Raw genomic sequence first — 22,669 nt, forward strand, 5'->3', positions numbered from 1 at the left:
ATGAGTTTGCGTGACCTTCTTTACTTACAGTGCTCATGTAGGCTGTACTACAGTATTTCAATCATTACCTTAATGTTCATAGTGCAAAGTGAAGTATTTTATTATAAGAAACAGTTTTGAAACAACTTACTACATTTCTGATGTGCGTCTTCATAACTCTGGTAAGAGATATGTTGTGTTGAACAAATCAAATAAAACTGAATTGTGCATGTTATTATAATCAAACTGGAAACAAAGAGCAGAAATGATGTTTAAAAAATAATTTATTGTTCTTTTATGTACAGGAAAATATAGAAAATGAGTAGAAAGGGTATATAGTACAGCAAACTCTCTGTACACGGCGTTGAGAAGAAACTCCAGAGCCAGGAGATTTAAAACTGGACAGATGAAGAAAGATTCAACATCACAGTCACTTCAACCAAACATTTGACCTAAGAAGAAAATTGAGGATATACTGTATATAGTATAAAACACACTTAATATCAAACTAAAGAATAATGTCACGGCTTTATTGTGACGACGTCTGAAGCAAATAAATGAGACGAGAGGAATTATATGAGATATTGTACCATGCTGCATCCAGGCTTACACACACACACACACACACACACACACACACACACTGAGGGTCTGTTGTGTTGTGCAGGTCTTTGGTTTGTATGAACCCTGCATGTGCTTTGTGTTCCTCATATGAGCAGCAGAGAAACACAAACTTTGATCTCAATGTCTCTAAAATAAAATACTGAAACAGAAGGAAAGATCTGGTCTGGTCTGGTCTGGTGGTTTTCAAAGAAACCAAACCAATGAAGATGTTTCTTGATCTCAGCTGGTTTGTGTGAATTATTTCAGGGGAAATTTTCATAAAAATTTCATTAAAGCTGCTGCTAAACATTCCGAGACGACTGAAGACCAATCATCATCATCATCATCATCCTCCCGAGTCTATAATACATACATACATACATGTGTGTGCGTTACATGATTTGGTCCGTGTGACGCTCATGAAGAAGATCTGCTGATATGAGAAACACTGAATGATAATACTGACCGTGATCACATCTCACATCTCCTCTCGTGAACATCTTCACATCTTAAGAACAAAACCCAAAACAGCATCCAGCTGATCATCAGAGAAATACACCAGTGAACAACAAAATAAATGTGTCCTTACTGCCTGAAAGTGGTTTATTTAGTATCTTTCTGTGTTTGTGTCAGTGGATGTTCACAGATGTCACTCAGATTAGACGTAAGATTGAGCTCCACCTGTGAAAACCACCACACTAGTATTCATATGACATCACTTTTAATTGAAATATGACGGAGTACTCGCACCCAAGCTTCACTTAAAATTCCCAAACTTAAAAAAACTGTCTGTCAGTTGAAAGAGACTCAAAAAAATCAAACTGATGGAGCTGGAAGAGAATAAACCGGATTCAGATTGGATTCCGTTCACACGTCGTATGAAACTCGTTCATAAAAACATCTGGCAAAAACACATGAGATGAGTACACGGATTACACCTCATCGTGTTTGTTTTGTGTCCCGTCTCAGAATAAAACATCAGGTTATGACGACGGCTGATATTCCACAATTTACATTAAAACTTGAAGCCGTAATTCAAGAACAACACCTAAAGAAAGAGTCCAACAGAAAAGAATAAAACTTAACATGACAATAAATTAATCTCTCCGTTCAGCTGTGAACACACGACATAAAGCGCAGGTGTGGGTTTGGTGCAAAGCTGTTGTGTGCAGATGATGATTCTGAGTTCTGAGGTTCAGGTGTGTGTGTGTGTTACTCTCGTGTAGAGGTGAAGAAAAGAAACACTGATGCATTGTGACCACAGAATGAACAAAACACAACACTGCAGTCTGGATGAAACACACACACACACACACACACACACAGGCTGGTCTGCGTCTGAGATCAGATTCATCATTTCTCTCTAACAGCATCAGCTGTCCTCACAAACACACACACAGCTGTTCTCAGATCAGTTCACCTCTGGGTGATTTCCCATCATGCCGAGGGTCATGATAATGTGCAGTCATACGTGCCCTCCTCCAGCGTCTCCTCCTCCTCAGGCTCCTCAGGCGTGTCCTCCAGAGGTCGAGCGTTCGCTCCAGGTGATCCCTCCAGAGGAAGAGAGGACGCGGGTGGGCAGCGGGGGTCTTCAGCTCGGGGCAGCAGTGGCGGATCGGACAGTTTAGACGCTCCGGTGGGCTGGAACGCTTCCGGCTGCACCTGCTCCACAGGAACCTCCATCAACTTCACCAGCTGAGGACGAATGAGGTTTAAGAACGGCTTGTAGCCCAGACTGAGAGAGAGAGAGAGAGAGACATGATCATTAAACATGATCACACTGATTCAATTTAGCTGTTAGACGTGACGATACCGACCAATCAGATGAAGCCCATTGGTCGACAGCCATCAGACCCGCTCGGATGCTCTGCACCGTTTCCTGTGGAACCTCTGGACAGTCCAGAAAGCCCATCACCTGCTTAATGACGCTGACCTCACGTAAGATCAGACCAATCACCACGCACCACTCCAAACAGCCCGCCTCCATGAACACATGCAGTAGATACCTGAAACACACACACACACTTCAGCCTGACAGCACACGCTCACTCGATATACTGCACACTCCATAGTGTTTCATGACGTACCTCAGCTGCACCTGAGACTTGTGAGGACCTTTATTGGCCAGCTCCATCGAGATGTGCTCCAGCTCTGATTGGCTGAGACTGAGGGTGGAGAAATTCTCATCAACCATCGTCCAATCACCATCCACCATGGAACTGGTTTCAGTCAGATCTGTGGCCGATCCGATGCTGCACTCCTCTCCTGACACCGAGAGAGAGAGACGCGGATCAGACAGACAGATGGGTACAGAGAGAGAGAGACAGATGATTCCACAAGCTCACCTTTATTGATGAGAGGAGATAGAAACGCCTCCTGTGTCTGTGGTGCTCCGTGAGAGGAGGCGGAGTCCAGTTCCTTTGTGACCGCCCCAAGACCATCCAGCCAGCTGTGATTGGCTGTGGTGACCTGAGGGGGCGTGGTGTCCATGTCACTGTTCAACAAACTGTCAGCTGACTGTGACTTCAGCAAACGTGAACTCAACACTACGATGAGATAAACAGCAGGTCAGACAAATTAATGTTGAAACACACACACATGCCTGAACACACACGCACACGCGCACACACACACACACACACATGCCTGAACACACGCGCACGCGCACACACACACACACACACACACACATGCCTGAACACACACACACACGCACGCGCGCACACACACACACACACACACACACATGCCTGAACACACGCACGCACCCACGCACACACACACACACACACATGCCTGAACACACGCGCACGCACCCACGCACACACACACACATGCCTGAACACACGCACGCATGCACGCGCGCACACACACACACACGCCTGAACACACGCGCACGCGCACACACACACACATGCCTGAACACACGCACGCATGCACGCGCGCACACACACACACACACACACGCCTGAACACACACACGCACGCACCCACGCACGCACACACACACACACACGCCTGAACACACGCACGCACCCACGCACACACACACACACACACACATGCCTGAACACACGCGCACGCACCCACGCACACACACACACATGCCTGAACACACGCACGCGCGCACACACACACACACACACACACACACACGCCTGAACACACGCGCACGCGCACACACACACACACACACATGCCTGAACACACGCACGCATGCACGCGCGCACACACACACACACACACACGCCTGAACACACGCGCATGCACCCACTCACACACACACACATATGCCTGAACACACGCACGCATGCACGCGCGCACACACACACACACACGCCTGAACACACGCGCACGCGCACACACACACGCGCGCACACACACACATGCCTGAACACACGCGCACACACGCACGCACACACGCACATGCCTGAACACACGCGCACACACACACACATATGCCTGAACACACGCACGCACACACCCACGCACGCACACACACACACACACACACACATGCCTGAACACACGCACCCACGCACGCACGCACACACACACACACACACACACATGCCTGAACACACGCGCACGCGCACACACACGCGCACACACACGCACATGCCTGAACACACACGCACACACACACACATGCCTGAACACACGCGCACACACACACGCGCACACACACACGCGCACACACACACACGCGCCTGAACACACGCACACGCGCACACACACACACATGCCTGAACACACGCGCACACACACACACACACACACACACACATGCCTGAACACATGCACACGCGCACACACACACGCGCACACACACGCACATGCCTGAACACACACGCACGCACACATGCCTGAACACACGCGCACGCGCACACACACGCACATGCCTGAACACACACGCACACACACACACATGCCTGAACACACGCGCACACACACACACACGCGCCTGAACACACGCGCACACACATGCCTGAACACACGCGCACACACGCACACACACACACACATGCCTGAACACACGCACGCACCCACGCACGCACACACACATGCCTGAACACACGCGCACGCGCACACACACACACGCACGCGCACACACACGCACATGCCTGAACACACACGCACACACACACACATGCCTGAACACACGCGCACACACACACGCGCACACACACACACGCGCCTGAACACACGCGCACACACATGTCTGAACACACGCGCACACGCACACACACACACACACACACACACATGCCTGAACACACGCACGCACCCACGCACGCACACACACATGCCTGAACACACGCGCACGCGCACACACACACGCGCGCACACACACGCACATGCCTGAACACACACGCACACGCACACACATGCCTGAACACACGCGCACACACACACGCGCACACACGCGCCTGAACACACGCACACGCGCACACACACACACATGCCTGAACACACGCGCACACACACACACACACACACATGCCTGAACACATGCACACGCGCACACACACACATGCCTGAACACACGCACACGCGCACACACACACACATGCCTGAACACACGCGCACACACACACACACACACACATGCCTGAACACATGCACACGCGCACACACACACATGCCTGAACACATGCACACGTGCACACACACATGCCTGAACACATGCACACGTGCACACACACACACACACACATGCCTGAACACATGCACACGCGCACACACACACACACATGCCTGAACACACGCGCACGCGCGCACACACACACACACACACACACACAAACACCTGATCAAACACACACACATGAATGCGCACATACACACCTGGACGACAGCGTCCGTTCTTCAGAGGCGAGCTAATGCTGCATGCTGGGATAACAGGAAATGGCCACAGGAAGTCCTTGTGCAGACACTTGAGGGCTGTGAGGAAATCGTCGATGCGTGCCACCCGTGTCCGCTCCCGACACAACCAGCCAATCAGCTCGAAGCCCAGCTGAGCCGAGAAACAGCCCAGATCTCTGAGACGCACCTGCTCCAGCAGACGCCGAGCGTGTCTCCATAACATCACATCAATATAGAGATTCTCTGCTGAGTCGCCGTCTTTACACCACCTGTCTCCACTACAAACACACACACACACGTGCACTGTAACAACACCGTCTCATTCAGATGTTTCATTAGTTTCACCGTCTGGAAGAATCATCATGATGTTTAGTGTGTGTGTGTGTTACCCTTTACAGGAGGGTCCTGATGGCATGCTGAAGGTCTTCTGAAGGTTAAACTTTCCTCCTGTGACGCCGTCGGCAGACTGAGATAAACTGATACTGCGATTCCGGAAAAACTCGAAGCCGCCGGTGGAGCTCGGCTCCTGTACACACACACAAACACGTGACATCATCACGTCATCACGGCTCACTACACCATCATCACACCTCTCTCACCTGTGTGGTTGGCGTGCTGGGCGGAGTCTCGCTCTCCCCTGAACCAATGGCTTTGAGGAATCGGATCATGTGACGACAGAGATCCCATTTACCCTGTTCAAGGGCCGTGTTGAAGAGAAGAGTGGCGTGTTGACGGCTCACGGCTGGAACCTCCATATTCTGAACCACACACATGATCAGACACAGATCACCAATATTAAATAATAATGCTGACGTCGTCTTCAAGGCATTTTACAGCCCCTGAAATTGGCTCAGATGAGAATTTTCATTTTTCATCCATGAGCAGTGTTGGGTTAGTTACTCTGTAAGAGTCATTCATTACTGGTTACTAATGACATATTCAGTAGTGTAACTAGATTACTGTACAAGTGACTCTCTACAGAAGTATTTCATGACTCATTACTTTCTATATCAACCTCCATCAGTAAAGTGATTCAACGATAGACGTGAAACGGTTCTTTCAATTACATTGAGTCATATTATAAACTGACCAAAGTTTATTACAAATGTTAGAATTATACATTAAAGCACAGGTTTCAAAGTTAGACTTTGAGTTTTGATGTCAATTCCACATGTATTACACACAGTGTTTAGTTGAATTATATCAGAAGTAACTGTCATTAAACTACAGGAGTATAAGAGTAATCCCTTACTTTAGTCTTTCAAGGGGAACTAATGATTTAGAAACTAGTTACACACCCAACACTGTCCATGACATTGATGATAAAGCTGAGATCTTTAATTGAATTCTTCTTTTTCCAGTAAAGTAAATATGTTTTTATCCAGTGGACACAAGCAGTGCGAATGATCGATGATGGAAAGATGTTTACCTGAAGGATAATGAGATAGGAGGCGGCCGTGTCCAGGTCCTGTACCATCAGACACTCCTCAAACAGATCTTTAGGGTTCCCCACAGCGGCGAACAGATAGTTCCACAGGGCGTACTCCGTCTTCCTGGCGCAGTGGACTATGGTCTGCAGGAAGAGCGGGAACTCCGTCACAAACTTGGCCACGGTGGGCAGCAGCGGGTCGGGGATGGGCTCTCGGGACGTGGCCTCTTCCTCCAGAACCACGTGGACCATGAGCTCCAGGACGTGAGGGAAGTACGGCAGCGACGCGCAGGACCGTGCCAACATCAGCGCCTGCTCGCCCAGATTCCTCACCAGCAGCTGGCGCAGGATGTGATGGAGGTAGATCTGAGACGTGCGCTCCACCGTGCAGAACGGGAAGAGAGACTCCAGAGGCTCGGAGGAGCCGTGAGCGCCGTCGAAGAGAACGGTTTCATTAGAGGCGCCCAGGATGAGAGCGTCCTCAAACAGAACAGTGAGCGGGTAGATGTTGATGTGGAAGGGCAGCATGATCCTGCGGGACAGAAAGGAATGAGGTTTACGGTGATCCCGGGGGAAGAGGGGAAGCCACACCTTCATCCCCGCCTCGCCGCACGACAGCCACAGAGCCTCCGTCAGGTGACGCTTCTTGCGGTTGTTGCGACAGGTGGTCCAGACGTTCTCCACACACTGAGCCAGAACCACGGGCGGACAGAAGGGAGGCTGTCGACACACACACACCCGCGAGCACGCGCTCGTGAAACACAGACACAGATCATGAGAGATGAAGAATAAACACTCGAGGGTGTGAGACGTACCAGTTTAGCCTGATTGGCTGGAGCATCTTTATCTCGCACCTGCGGTCCGGATCGATCTCTCTGAAGCATGATCAACTGACCCGCCAGATTCAATAAAATACTCTCAGACGAACACACCTGAGACGGACACAATCTGTCAATCAACCTCACACTTGTGTGTGCGTGCGTGCGCATGTTTGTGTGGCCGTGTGTGTTTGTGTTTATGTGAGTGTGTTTGTGTGCGTGTGCGCATATGTTTCTATGTGTTTGTGTTTATACGTGTTTGTGTGCGTGTGTGTACCTGCTGCGGGGCTTTGAGTGTGATGCCCGTCTCAGTCCGTACAGACGTCAGAGTCACAGACACCACCAGTCCAGGATGAGGGATATACCGAGACATTGAGACCTCCTGCAACAGCTCCACACTCGCTGACGGGTTCACACTGACGACACACACACACACACATCAATCTGAAGATTCTTTACAGTATAAACTCTGACCCACACTGCACTTGAAAACAGGAAGTGATGATGAAAGTGTCATGCGACACACTCTGGCTTCATCTAGTGTTTGTTGAAACTAGTAACTTTGTATTATTGCTCCTGTATGACACATTGCTTGTTGGATAAAAGCGTCAGCTAAATGTAAATGTGGGTGGAGGTGTGCGTCACCTGTCTTGTTTCCTCTCAATGCTGTAGAGACAGATGGAACAATCGGCCCGGAACAGAATCACCACGTTACGAAACACATTGAGCAGCAGCGTATCAGCGTGAAGTTTAGTGACGCTGGCGAACGCATTGTCCAGGTTTGATGACCTCGAGTACAACCGCAGCTGAAGACCAAAAAAAACATGAATCCAAACGGATCCGTCTACGCTTTTAAATCAACCAATAAACATCAATCTTTCTTGCCTCTTCCTGCTGATCTATGTAATTGTAACACGCAACAACAATGAAGTCTTTCCACCACGCGAGACCTCCGGTGACCATCATATTCTGCTCCTGAAGACAGAGACAAAGTGCTCTTTCATAACCCATGTGACAAGAAACAGTAGACAAGATCAACTTCACGTCTTTACCTGCGTAACATTCCCAAAGAGTTTCCATTTCCTGCTGTATAAGGAATAATGTGCAAATCCACGTCGACCAGCTACAGTCACACACTGACCGGACCAGTCTATAGCTGCAAACTAACACACACACACACATCAGATAGCTTATGAATGCCCATATGAGCCGTGTGTACTGTACAGGACTGGGAAGGTTACTTTTCAAATGTATTTCAATATAGATCACATGTTACATGTATTTTATTTCGTTAGATGACACGAGTTCTGTCTGTTAATCTAAATACTTTGGATAATTAAAAAAAATATTTAATTATATTATTTTAAAAAACATCAGTTTTCCAAAACAAATCTTAAATCAAAGAAGCAGAAACTCTTAGGAAAAAAGAAAAAGGACAAAATTTCATCTTCTGGAAAACATGTGGTTATATGTGAAGGGCCGTAATATATGAAAGAAATATGATCTAAAGACAAAACTAAATCTTTACAGCTTATCTTTCCTGTTTAAACATCGTCACCCCTTCTCTGAATGCCCCATCACTAATTAAACTAATTAATTAGAATCACAATTGCATTAAAAACTCCAGATCATACAATTTTGACATTTTCCTAGCGAGTTCATTTCATGCAATTCTGACTTCATATAAAGAGAAAAAGGTCAGTGTATATCTCTCACAATTCAATGAACAGAAATGAGATTTGTGAGTTACAAACTTGCAATTGTGAGAAAAAGTCAAAATTGTGAGATTATAATTACCCAAACAAGAGACTCTTAACACATGAGAACAGCGGTTGATCATTCAGGTAACCATTAAAGATTCAAGGGTTTGTATAAACTTGCTCAGTTTGTGTTGTGGAGTATGTGTTAACCTCTCTGGCGTGAAATGGCTTATTCTGAACAGTACTAAATAAAATCAATATGCGATTTCTATGATACCAGATCCCTCTTATTTTGTTAAAATTATTCAAATTTAGTATATTCTGCAAGGGACGTGAAACCTATAAGCAGAACTGTAGTTTCGGACGCTTTTACAGATTGTCAGAGAATCACCGGATACCGTTTACATGAATTGCCCATTACAGTTCATAGAAGGGTTAAATGAAACAAATGACATTACAATTTCAAGTTATCACTTTGGGAATTTAAAATACTTTTCAGATGTAACTGTAATTTCATGACCACACTTTAAAAGGAAACCGTAACTAAATAGAGTTCCTCAAATGTTGACTAAGTCTCATGCATTTCATTACACGACAGGCCTGTGTGTACACAGAAGTGTAGAATGATGAACAGAGATTCTCACCCGGATGGGCCAGTTCGACTCCAAATATGTGCTGTGAATCTGGAGACAAACAGAGAAAATCAATATCGTCAAAATAAAGAACATGAAACTGAGATATGATGGTGTGACATCATAACGTCAAAATTCAAGACATCTCACTTTAATAATGAGTGTATGATGTTATGTGAAGGAAAACAATAAAACAACATTTTAGCCTTCGCCGAGCATTTTGTTTTGTGTCATCACATGTTTGTGTATCATGCTGATCACGTCCATTTAAATTGATCCATTTAAAGATGAAGTGAAATAACCACACGCACCTGACATGTGAGGAAATGAAGTGATGTACCTGAACCACCTGCCAGTGTTTGTGTCCCAGTAGTGTACTGAGACCCTGAGAGAGACAGGCGGGCGCGGCCGGGCGATGAAGAGGACTCCCATTGTCCCGCTGAGAGGTTTTATCAGAACCGCTGTGAGCTTGAGTCGGGTCTCCACACGTCAGATACAAGCGATCCTCACCGTGAAGAAGAACCTGCTCCTGATTACTCTGACAGAGAGAGAGAGAGAGAGAGAGAGAGAGATGATGTGTGTGTGCTCCTGTATGAAGATGTGGCTGAAGTATATTCTCTCTCTCTCTCACGGTGCAGGGGTTGACCGTCAGCGCGCTCTTAATGAACTGAAACTGCAGAATTCCGGCCTGCTGGGGCTCTTCTCCATCCGGACCGCCGGTCGCCTCGCTGCTGCTGATGACCCACAGGTGATAACCCTCCACACCCCAGCTCTGATGACACACACACTCATGAGGAACTACACAAACACACACACGGTTACAGTGATCAGGTCTGGACTCACCATGGAGCAGATCTTCAGAGGGTCTTTCTTCGTACCGTCTGTGCGATAACTGCAGCACACACACAACACAACACAGTCAAAAATCCACTGGACTCACAAAATCTGTGTGATATTCATGTGTGATCAGACTCATAATCATCAGACTGACAGATATCATGAGTGTGTGTGTGTGAGACTCACGCAAAGTCTTCTCCGAGTGTACAGATAAGATGAGCCCCGAACACACTCCAGAGAGACAGACCACCACAGTCCCACGTCACCATGGCAACACTGCAGTCCGGAGTCCAGCGGATCATCTTTACAGGACCGGTTTTATTCCAGATATCTGAGAACAAGAGAGAGAGAAGAGATGTTAAAGGACAGGAGGTTTTGGTCAATGGGGATAAAACAATGTTCGGCACTGATCATTGATGCTGAGGTGACATGAGACCCACAGAACGCTCATCATCTCCTGGAAGATTCTCTTCAGTTATTACAATCACAATATTTCATGTGTTTGAATGATATTGGTAAGATTGCTCACTAGATAAATAACAAATAGGACATTTTCCAAAGTGATGATAAGATGTGTGATACCCGCAGCGGCCTGCAGGGGACGTCACTGCACTACAATCAGCTGACCTCAGAACTGTCGTGTGTGTGTGTGTGTGTGTGTGTTGGACTGATGGTTTCACATTAAACACTGTAAAGTGTCTCACCTGGATAATGTTTAGGGCTTAACTCCAGTTTATGAGAGAGCTGCATTGATCCTGTTGAGCTGTCAATCATGTACACCAGCACAGATCCACTGCAAAACACACACACACACACACAAACACACACACACACACGCGCACATGTTAAAATTCCCATGACTCCAGGTTTGTCATGCCGGAAAAAACCCTGATGAAAATAATGTGTTTCTTTGACAAACACACAGAGATGAAATGATTCACATGCAAATAAACGGTGGCAGTTTTGTGACAGCTACACACATACTGTACAAACACGTGTGTATATACTGCACACACACACACAACAAATAAACCCACACACACCTGGCACAGCCGAAGGCCATGAGTCTGTATTTATTGTTGACAGCGACACAGGTTCCATCAGAGACGTCTGCAGCCCAAACACCCTGCAACTGCTGCACAAACACACAGAGTTCTGAATAGTGTGGATGACTAAGAAGTGTGTATTGTTGTACAGTGTGCGGCTGGGGTTGTGTCTCTTACATCTGTAGAGAATCTGTTGGCTGTGGGTGTGATGAATCCAATCCTCCCGTCATCAAACACAACAGCAAATCCATCCAGCGTAACACAATATTCCATATCACGAATATGAACGCCGTCCAGATCCAGACACGGCCCTCCTAACACACACACCAGGTCACAGGTCGCGTGAGATCAGACTCAATGATGTCAGGGGTCAGATAGTCTATGGTGACCTCACCACACAAGCTGCTTACACACGCTGATGGCTTCACAATTTGAACACACTACTATGTTAATAAATATATTCAATTCAAACAATGCTTTTGCAAACGAACACATAAATACAAGTTTGATTTGTGTACAAAACGGAGCTGATGCTTTGAGATCAGAATATTTGAAGGCCATGAGAAACACAAAACAACAAATAACAGCAGAACTCGTGACGTGTGTGTGTCTGACCTCTGGAGGACTGCAGGTCGAGAGAGAAGGGTACAGTACACAGGTTGACTGTTCGACGGCCGTTGGAAACACTGTCCCAGTGCAGCATGTGAAGATATCCGTCTGCTGTGGCCACTAACAGATCCTCCTGCAGCGACTGCAGACTGAACACACACACACACACGTCATGAAACACTTGAGGTCAGAAGCGTGTGTGTATTGAGAATGACTCTGCTGATAGTGAAGGAGCAGTGCATTGTGGGATTGAGGAGGGGATGCAGGTACCAGCTGATTGGAGCCTCCAGATCCACAGGTCTCTTCATCTCCAGGGTCAGAGCTGGAGCACACTGTTCCTCTTTATAACCCGGGGTCACCTTAACACGAGCGCTGCCCCTGACACACACACACACACACACACACACGTGTTGATCATGTTCATGCAACCGTAATCGAGAGGTGAACAAGAATAAAATACACTAAACGGAGAGAACGAGGGAAGGAATGTAGGTCAAACATGTCTGAACACGACACAGACGCGCTCCTGACAGAGCTTTAAACAACAAAAGCCCTTCTAACATGCTCTGTGCGTGTGTTTTCCTGATCATGTTCTGTCGCATTTATTATTGTTAGTAAATAAGCAAAGAGCAAAACCCAGATCATCTCTTTTGTAAATTAGAATCTGAAAGCATTCACACCAGACAGACACATGCGCAGACTTCAAGCTGAGGATTGTGCGTGTGCGTGCATGATGATGCTGCTGCTAAACGTAACAGGGTCAAAGGTCACTCACTTTGGATAGACGGGCTCATACAGACACTTCTCATCTAAAACTCCAACAATGTCGAATAACAAAACGTATCCATTCGCAGCCTGGAGATAGACAGAGAGAGAGAGAGAGAGACAGGTTACTGATGATGTCATTACACACTTTTTTGATGGACAGACATTAATCAACACAAACCTTCACAAAAGACACAACACAGTAAAACCCACGTGACTCGAATACGTCAGTAAAACATTGAAGGAAATGATTTATGATTCATCGGCTATAATTGTATTATCTGATACCGATAATATAAAAAATCAGCATTAACCTGCCGATACAGATATGGCCAATAATTTATCGTGCATCCCTAATAAAGATGCATAACTTCAATATGAAAGTATAAAAATATCTCCAGACAGAAGCAGAGAAAGAAAAATAGAAACAGGGAGATATTTGAACTTCCTGTAGAGACGGAGGAACAAGTGAGGTTTTCCACAGCTGAAGAAATGACGTCAACTGCCACACGCACACGCAGGCACGCACACGCACACACACACACGCAGGCACGCACACGCAGGCACGCACACGCAGGCACGCACACACACACGCAGGCACGCACACACACACACGCAGGCACGCACACACGCAGACACGCACACGCAGGCACGCACACACACACACGCAGGCACGCACACACGCAGACACGCACACGCAGGCACGCACACACACACACACACACGCAGGCACGCACACGCAGGCACGCACACACACACACACACACGCAGGCACGCACACGCAGGCACGCACACACACACACACACACGCAGGCACGCACACACACACACGCAGGCACGCACACACGCAGACACGCACACGCAGGCACGCAAACACGCACACGCAGGCACGCACAAACACACACGCAGGCACGCACACACGCAGGCACGCACACGCAGGCACGCACAAACACACACGCAGGCACGCACACGCAGGCACGCACACACACGCAGGCACGCACACGCAGACACGCACACACGCAGGCACGCACACGCAGGCACGCACACACACACAGGCACGCACACGCAGGCACGCACACACGCAGGCACGCACACGCAGGCACGCACACGCAGGCACGCACACACACGCAGGCACGCACACGCAGGCACGCACACACGCAGGCACGCACACGCAGGCACGCACACACACACACAGCCAGGCACGCAGACGCAGGCACGCATTCCTTTAAACACAAGAAAATAAAGCTTTGTGTTTTATTTGGAGTGAGTGTCTATGCAGGTTTCTATAAAGAACTGCAAAGAGTCTTTAACATGAATCGGTTCATATGAACCGATCATTTCAACAAACATTGTTTATTCTGCATCATGTTGTTCTAAACTCGCGTCTTTCCTCTGAACACAAAATTTCCTTTACGGGTTTAATAAGACCTGCAGTGAATCTGTCCATATCTAAATCATCCACACATGATCAGGTGTGAAAGTGAATCTAGTGTGAAGGTCTTTACACGCTCACGGATCAGAAAGTCGCCCTCCGTCTCTTTAAACAAAGACCTTTGGAATGTCGCCGCTTCCTGTTATTGCTGTTGCTAAGCGATGGATGATGTGCACAGAAGTCTCTGTTCAACATTCCAGAGGAGAGCCGGAGAAAAGTTCACATCACAACATTCAGCCTGATGGATAACGTCATATGAATTGCATACATCACATTCAAAATGCAATATAATACAAATATATAAAGAAGAAACTAATTAAAATAGAAAGAATAATTTCAAACTTCAGCTTACGCATGATGCATTTAGGTTACCTAAAATAGTTTTAGTTTCTTCATTTTTTTACTATTAAATAGTAATGGATTTGCCCGCATAAAAACACTGTAGTTAACCAGACTTTTCTTTTGGCAGGTCGTCGGAAGACACTTATGTCCGTTTCTTCACTCAGTAAAATGTTCGGAGGAACTCTGTATGAGAACATGAACACATGAACTTCATCTCCGGTGCAGACGCATTCCTGAGCATCACGCGTGTAGCATGTTAAACAGCCAGATGGCATGTGCAATAATAGGATTCGGCATTCACTAGCTTTATGGACTCAATGCAGCTGGAAAACATGTTTCACTAAAACTAAGAATAATATCAGTTTGCCAGCTCAATGGCTATCACTTATTTATCAGCATGAGACACACGTGTGAGCGTGTGAACAGACTCAAATGCGTGTCCCTCGTGAGCACTGTAACATGTTAAGAGTTTAGGGGAAGCTTTATAACGGTACGTGGGGAAACGCAGTTCTCCGTGTGTACTATAGTTAAAAGGATTAAAGAAATTACTCCAGTTTTAATAAAAACATTACATTAGTCCTTGAAACATTAGTTAAACAACAACCACTGCAATGACGTTTCCTGAACACCTTCAAACTACACATTAAAGACAGATTCTTTAACTCTGAAGGTCAAGTCGTCTCTTCACAGCGTCAGAAACTCATGACTCTGTGATTTCAGAAGAACACGTCAGCACAGTACGAACATGCTACAGCCCGTCTGCAGGAGAGAACACAGAGGATTGTGGGAAATATTCATGAAGGTTCTGTCACTCTCCCACACAGTTCTGTTTCGTTTCTGAAATGACTGAAGTTTGTTGAAGTTCAGCCAACATCAGCGCTCATGAATATTTCTGAAACGACTACACCGATAACTGTCTGCCAATATTACCCATGATGCATCACGAATGTGACCCACTGCAGATCAAACCGCTATAAAAAAAACAAACGCAGAACAAACTGTACAAGCTGAAAGCACAAGGAGAACATGAGGAAGAAACATTCAAGACAAAGTGACGGGTAATAAAGATGAATTAATAAAGACATTATTCATGGCTTGTAAAATCATGTGTTCTATTGGTCTCACGACACTCACGTGATGCGATTTCGCAGGTCAGAATTCACCGAACTTGAACTTTGCTACGCCGTGAAATATGGTTGGACGGGCTTGAGTTTCCGGCCTGTTGCATTTGCTTGTGTATGAATGGACATCAAGCGGCTTTAGACGGAGCTGCTGCTTGTAACGTGAAGCGTGTTTGTGCTAGTTGATCTGTGAGGGTAAACTAGTTTTCTGGCTGTATTGAGTCCATATATCTAGATCTTGTGATTTGTTTGATGTGGGTAAAAAGTGGAAGGAATGGCGAAAGCAGAACCTTCCTATTTAACTACGTCATCTGCCTGTTCTGCGCGTATATGAGTGAATGAGCAGCACACTTGAACATACAACACGCGTGACCCCTGTGGATTTGTCTGCATATCACTGTGTGAGGACACGAACATGTGAACTTAATCTCACGAGCTGCTCTTAAAGGTTATTTTATGAACATTTCACTATTTGAGAAGCTGCTGACCGTCAAACAGACACTGAAGTTGCTTTGCGACAAGCCGCAAAAATTAAAGACCTGGACGTGTAGTAGATAACCTTTAGTAAACACTATAGTAGACTTTCATGTTTACCGAAGTTAGGGTCAAAAACACTATAGTACCTAAACACTATAGTATACTTCCTGCAGACTGAGCATCCGTCTGCTCTAATGAAACACAAGCTGTTATTCTGCACCGCCGCTGTGACGTCAGCGTGTGGAAACTCTGAGCTCACATGACACTGCTGACCGGACCCGACCAGACCCTGCGTCTCATCTACAGATACAACTCTGTGTTTGTCTATTCATGCCTGTCAATCACATTCATTCAGAGTCTGTACAGAGGAGCGGTCTGTCTGTCTGTCTGTCAATAAACCAGATGAACAGTTATTATACAGGAAAACAAAAGAGACAGACAAGAGATGTGTTCTCAAACCAATAACAACTGACACAATCCACTCTGTCAGATCTCTTTATTGCGTCTGTGTTGCGTGACGTCTTTGTATCAGAAGTGTGTGTAGGACGAGTCGTCTCTCTTGACAGCTCAGTAGTTTTGGGATGTTTGTGTTGGGGTCAGATTGAACCATCACGGCTGTATATTTACACACGGGCAGATAAAGCGAATCTCACTCACCGATACGGCGATCATGGAGTCGTCCGGCTTCCATTCAGCCTGCTGATAAGAGCCGAACTGTGCAGCCGCCTTCCCAGATTCTATATAACTGACGATCAGCACGCTGGGCTACACACACAGAGAGAGAGAGAGAGAGAAGAGACGTGTGAATGAATGAAAACACATCTCAAGACATTCATCTGTGGAGTCATGATCTGAGGATAAGTTAGTAGCTGTGGACATATGAACGCGTGTGTGCATTTATTTGAGGTCATAAATGTGTGTGTGTGTGTTGTAAAGGGGTCACAAATGGTCAGACAGGCTTGAAATTCCACACAGCCACTAAAAGTTTCACAACACGAGTTCAAACAGCCTGTGAACACAGAATCCCACAGTCAATGATCTGGATTCAGGTGTTCAACAGCAGTGAATCAGATAACATCTGTAACAACATACATGTGATATTTACATGAAACAATCTATTTCTAAATTCATAATCTATAAGTATATGTGTGGCATATCTGAATAAGGTACAGGATCAGTACCGCGGTACAGTGATGAGATCAGATGGTAAAATCGGGTGATCTGAGGATGTTCTCCTGCATTCTCTGTGCTGAATCAAAGATATCTGTGACATTTCATGTTATGTTTTAAATCACATCATGTTTAATTCAGAACACAAACGCTTTGAAAGGGAAATGTCAAGTTTGATAAAGGGATGGGTTAGAAAACCACTCTTATTTTCTGTAATACCGTTCCAAAGGTACGAGCTGGAAAGTGCAGGAATCCATCAGGTTCTGTGCGGTTTCTCATCTGCATTTCATTTATTTGTAGTTATATATTTGTGTATGCGTGTTCAAGTTTAAAAATGCATGTAAAAAAAGACAAGAGAATGGTGCCGTGCTTTCAAGGGTTTGGGAAGCGCTGATTTAACCTGACATACAGCACTGGACACGTTGACTACTGTTCCCAATATTTTGTGTTGCTTATTAATAAAATATATTGTGTGGTCAATGGGAAGAAGCTTTTTTATTTACCTGGACATGTAATTGCAATACGGCCATACCAGGAAACCGTTATATTTTGACCAAAGGTTATAATACGGTCAATATATCATACCGGTCCATGCCTAGTTAGTTTATCCATGAACAACACTTTCAAGGATCTGTTGTGAGATGAGATGTGTTTAATGTATAACCACACAGCCGCGTGTGCATGTCTGCGCTCGCATGACTCTTGACGTGTCGAGACATGAGACAGACGCTTTGATGTGTGTGTGTGAGACGGAAAGTTAGTTTTGTAGTTGCTTCAGAGAGGTATTTCACGACAGGAAGTGTGTGTGAGTGGGGGGGGGTCATTTCCTGTGTGAGAGGAAGTAGAAAGAATCACCTGGAAGAATTTTACCAGACTGTGATTCTAAACAAGCACATGACAGGAGTCCGTTCATGGTTTGATGCTGGTATACGGTGTCGTTATTACACGGCTCATTGAAATGCTTGATTCTGATTGGCCAGTTTATTCCCAGATAACAACCTATTAAAACTAATAACACACGGTAACCCGGATGCAGCAGTCGTGGCCTAATGGTTAGAGAGTTGGACTCGTGACCAGAAAGTTGCCAGTTGGATCCTCAGGGCCGGCAGGAAACGACTGAGGTCCCCTTGAGCAAGGCACCTGAACCCCACCTGCTCCCCGGGCGCTTCAGTGATAGCTGCCCACTGCTCCAGGTGTACGTGTGTTCACTTCTCTCTGGACGGGTTTAATGCAGAGGGCACATTTCAGGTATGGTTCACCATAACTGACAAATAGGTCACTTTCACTTTCAAATCATTTTGATGGGTTTTTTTGACAAATGAAATATAAATATGAAGAGTTTGGTTCCAAAATGAGATAAAATCATGTTTTTATTCTGTTATCATGTTTTTATTGAGTTTGATGGTGTTAGTTAGCTGTATTATTTTTGTTATTATGGCCTAAATCAAAACAAACCAACTACAGTTTGATTGAAATTAATTGGACTGCACAATAAAAACACATGATTTTTCAAAATCCGTCTAATTTCATTTTGGGACCAAACTCTTCATTTAACTTTTAATAACATATGACATTATATTTACAAAAGATTAAACCAAATTGCCTGTTCGTGGCGTTTGAACGTCGTTTCTTACCTTAAAACCGAAAGTAAAAGGCTTTTCCTCACAGAAGGTCTGCATTTAGTAAAAATATTTCAAATTCACATTTCATGTCCAGTTTTTCTCCCTCATGTGTCCAGTAGTCGTGTTATAAGAGGGATGATGTACAAGCAGACGTCTGTTATCATGAAATAAACCCCACAAGCCCCTCCGCTTCACGTCCTGATCACACTGAAGGGATTATTTCTGCCATAACATCCGGCTGTCTGAACATTATCCCTTAAGTAACAGCTTCATGTTTTCACATGGATTGAGATTCATGACACTAACATGATGCTTTAAGAACATCAGACGTGTGATGTGTGCTGGTGAACACGCAAGAGACGCTTCAGTGTGAAGTTCCACACGAGCATCACATGTCACACACACATGCGCACTGTGAAGTGATAAACTATCTCGCTGGGAAATTTGTGCTTTGTGGATGTCGTTTAGCGGTCGAAGATCAACATCCACATCTGACAGATGTCAATCATAAAGCTGACATATGTGCACAGCTGATCCTGGGACAGGTTTATGATGCTCACTATCAATCAACCCTACGGAGACTCAGACCTGTGATGACCAGCACTTACTCTATAGATGAAGTCCCAACAGTGGACAGAGAGAGAAGCGCTTTTCACTCAATAACCGATACTTCAGGGGTTCAAACCTCACCACTAAGCCACCGCTCGTCACTAAAGATTATAATGTGTGTGATGTTAGAAGAATGGCAGTTTGTGAAGACGCCGCTGTTTATTCTGCAAACTTGGTAAATGTGGATATGCTGATATTTCTTAAAGTTAAAGTTATGAAAAGCACATATAAAGTCTTAGTTTGTTTATATTAAAGAGACTTTTGTATTATTCTTTTTGTTTGTTTTAAAACTGCAATTAAGTTATTTGACAATATAATTAAAGGCCAGTTGTTTATTTTTAATTTGCATCAACTTATTCTGTAGAAAACAAATCGTGAATAAAATCGCATCGTGCGATCAGAATCGTGACAGAAGAGTTTTGTTAACTCTACAGAACGCAATGAATCAATGTTCGAACCCAAAGCCTTTCAGTTATCCGATCCGCGGCCGCGATCTTCAGCGGGATTTAAAGCGCCAGAGCGCCGTGTCGTGTCGTGTCGGTCTTACCCTGCTGAACCAGATGCTGATCTGAGTCTCGGACAGCACACACAGGTAGAAGCGTTGCGAGCTGGGCTCGATCAGAAAGGGCCGCTCGGCGCTCCGGAGGGGGCAGAGGAGCCTCCGCGGCCAACCGCTCAGAAAGTACATCACGATCCGGATCCAGATCCGAACCAAATCACGCCGACACCGGGACGGACAGACTCCATGAAACAGAACCCAAAACCGGGATCATATCGGGGGGATTCGGATGATCTGAGCCAAGATGCTTCTTTATTTACTGCTGGAAGCGAAAGCGAGTCGATAGAACCGTCGTCGGTAACGCGCGCGATCAGAACCGAACCTCGGCTCGGTGTGGCGGGTTTTCCGCGGATCTCAGTGAGTGACCGGGTCGCGGGACTTCGTGTTCTGACGGGATGTTTTGGATCCCGATTTGCCCCGTGAATCCAGCTCAGTCGCCATCTTTAGTCTGTATTTATCCCCGATCCGCTCAAAGCTGCGCAGACACCGGCAGCGGCTGACACATGCACGCGCGCATATGAGGGGCCGCCTGTAGGGGGCGCGCTGCGGCTCAACACGCGTTCAGCTCTCAGAAAGAAGAAATGAGTTTGGTTTTATTTCTCTTTTATCACAAATTCTGTTTATATGATATTTTTATCCTTCATTATTTAGTCAGAATAACATCTTTTAGAGATTATTCAGAAGGCTTTTTGAGATTTGGAGGCTATAAATTATTGTAGAATAATATTATATAACGTTATTACTTGTACAAATCTTAACATTGTAAAATGCTTTCTTTTATTATTTGACTTCTAATTTTATAGAAACGTGTTATTTATAGTTTTCTGTTTGAATAACTGTTGTATATTTCTGTCCACGTTGACGTAAAATCAGCGCTCTCGGTCTCTGTCGAGTTTTGCTTTCATGATGACGTGATGACGTCTGTTCCGCTAAGAGGAGATCAGCAGCCCTGCGGCGCCCCCTGCCGCCGGGACTAGTCACTAGCTCCATGACAGCAGTTACTGTACTTTTAACGCCATTTTCAATATTTTTGCACTCAGAAAAATACTTTAAAGAAAATATATATCATTCTTAACAAATCTATCACCGCTTTCCCAGATAGCACAAGATCTGGAGAACATCTGTTGTACATCAATTCTAAATCATACATATCTTACAGACATCTTCTAGAGGTCTATATGACATCTACGATATCAGAAATGTAAGGAAAGATGAGCAAACATGTGCTATCATCCCATGTGCTATCATGTTTAGGTCAAACTGTAGACCAGAGAGAGATGATCACACACAGTTATAACATCTGCCTTCTCATATAAGCCTTATGAATGGATTTGTTGATATTTCAGGAGCACAAACACACATATTATCAAGAATATTCTAAATTGAATCTCCAACAGCCATTTTAACACAATAGCAGCCTCGTCTTCCATGTGACGCCCCTTCTCATCTCTCTCCACCGGCTACCGGTTGAAGCCCGTATCAGATTCAAGTCACTGATGATTGACTGCAGGACTATCACTCATTAAGAACCCTGCGTTGAGCAAACCAGCAGCGTCTTGAATTGCCTTCTCAAAGAGTAGTACATTGTTCATTCTCTCCTTTACTCATATGGGATGAATTTCGACTCAAAATGATAAACAAATGCACGCACAGTCATCCGTGAACGTGATACACGTTTCATTTGTATTTTACGATTCACAAACAAATGCCTTATGATTTGATTCTGTGAAATTTAGATTTGAATAAACACGAAGCGATTTGTACAAATAGAGGCAGATTTGTGATCGCAATGTTTTATTTTGTGTTCATGTATATTGATTTTGCGCATACCAATGTGAAGTTGTGCATTTGTGGATCCTGTGACGCGCGTTCATACATCCTGTTCGGTTCATTTGGATTTTGAGAATTTCTTTACGCGGTTTTGCATTGGACAATCCACACACACGCAACTGCAGATCCATGCGCAACCGTGCAGAAAATAACAACTACCACTAGATGGCAGGCTTACGGAAACCATAGGTGCTGGTCATATCATTAGAATATCATCAAAAAG

The 22,669-nt window shown here is 45.5% G+C and overlaps 1 protein-coding gene across 2 annotated transcripts; it reads right to left on the reverse strand.

Moving 5' to 3' along the window:
- Positions 1-245: 245 nt before the first annotated feature.
- ric1 (RIC1 homolog, RAB6A GEF complex partner 1) lies at positions 246-21,066 on the reverse strand. Of its 2 annotated transcripts, XR_013788227.1 has the most exons (27): positions 20,605-21,066; positions 17,314-17,421; positions 13,295-13,374; positions 12,790-12,897; positions 12,526-12,668; positions 12,088-12,224; positions 11,908-11,999; positions 11,569-11,657; positions 11,051-11,195; positions 10,871-10,919; positions 10,659-10,799; positions 10,368-10,565; positions 10,040-10,078; positions 8,748-8,858; positions 8,581-8,670; positions 8,341-8,501; positions 7,973-8,111; positions 7,693-7,809; positions 6,878-7,597; positions 6,048-6,206; positions 5,838-5,974; positions 5,431-5,726; positions 2,928-3,128; positions 2,670-2,847; positions 2,400-2,588; positions 1,951-2,317; positions 247-1,909 (listed from the first exon to the last, which is right to left on the reverse strand). XR_013788227.1 is itself a non-coding variant. In XM_079486079.1 (26 exons), exons 1-26 carry the CDS (start codon positions 20,743-20,745, stop codon positions 2,032-2,034), a joined length of 4,254 nt encoding a protein of 1,417 aa, XP_079342205.1. In that variant the 5' UTR covers positions 20,746-21,066; the 3' UTR covers positions 246-2,031. The 2 variants fall into 2 exon arrangements, 1 of the variants encoding a protein (XP_079342205.1); XM_079486079.1 differs by having other exon boundaries at positions 246-2,317.
- Positions 21,067-22,669: the final 1,603 nt, after the last annotated feature.

Source organism: Barbatula barbatula, assembly GCF_947034865.1.
Source record: "Barbatula barbatula genome assembly, chromosome: 22".
Taxonomy (NCBI): Eukaryota; Metazoa; Chordata; class Actinopteri; order Cypriniformes; family Nemacheilidae; genus Barbatula; species Barbatula barbatula.

Excerpts from the sequence above, each read along its gene's own strand:
- ric1 (XM_079486079.1), bottom strand. The coding sequence starts at position 20,745 with ATGTACTTTCTGAGCGGTTGGCCGCGGAGGCTCCTCTGCCCCCTCCGG. Across the intron at positions 6,207-6,877 it reads CCTATCTCATTATCCTTCAG|AATATGGAGGTTCCAGCCGT; the intron begins GTAAACATCTTT and ends TGTGTGGTTCAG. Across the intron at positions 2,318-2,399 it reads CAATGGGCTTCATCTGATTG|TCTGGGCTACAAGCCGTTCT; the intron begins GTCGGTATCGTC and ends TCTCTCTCTCAG.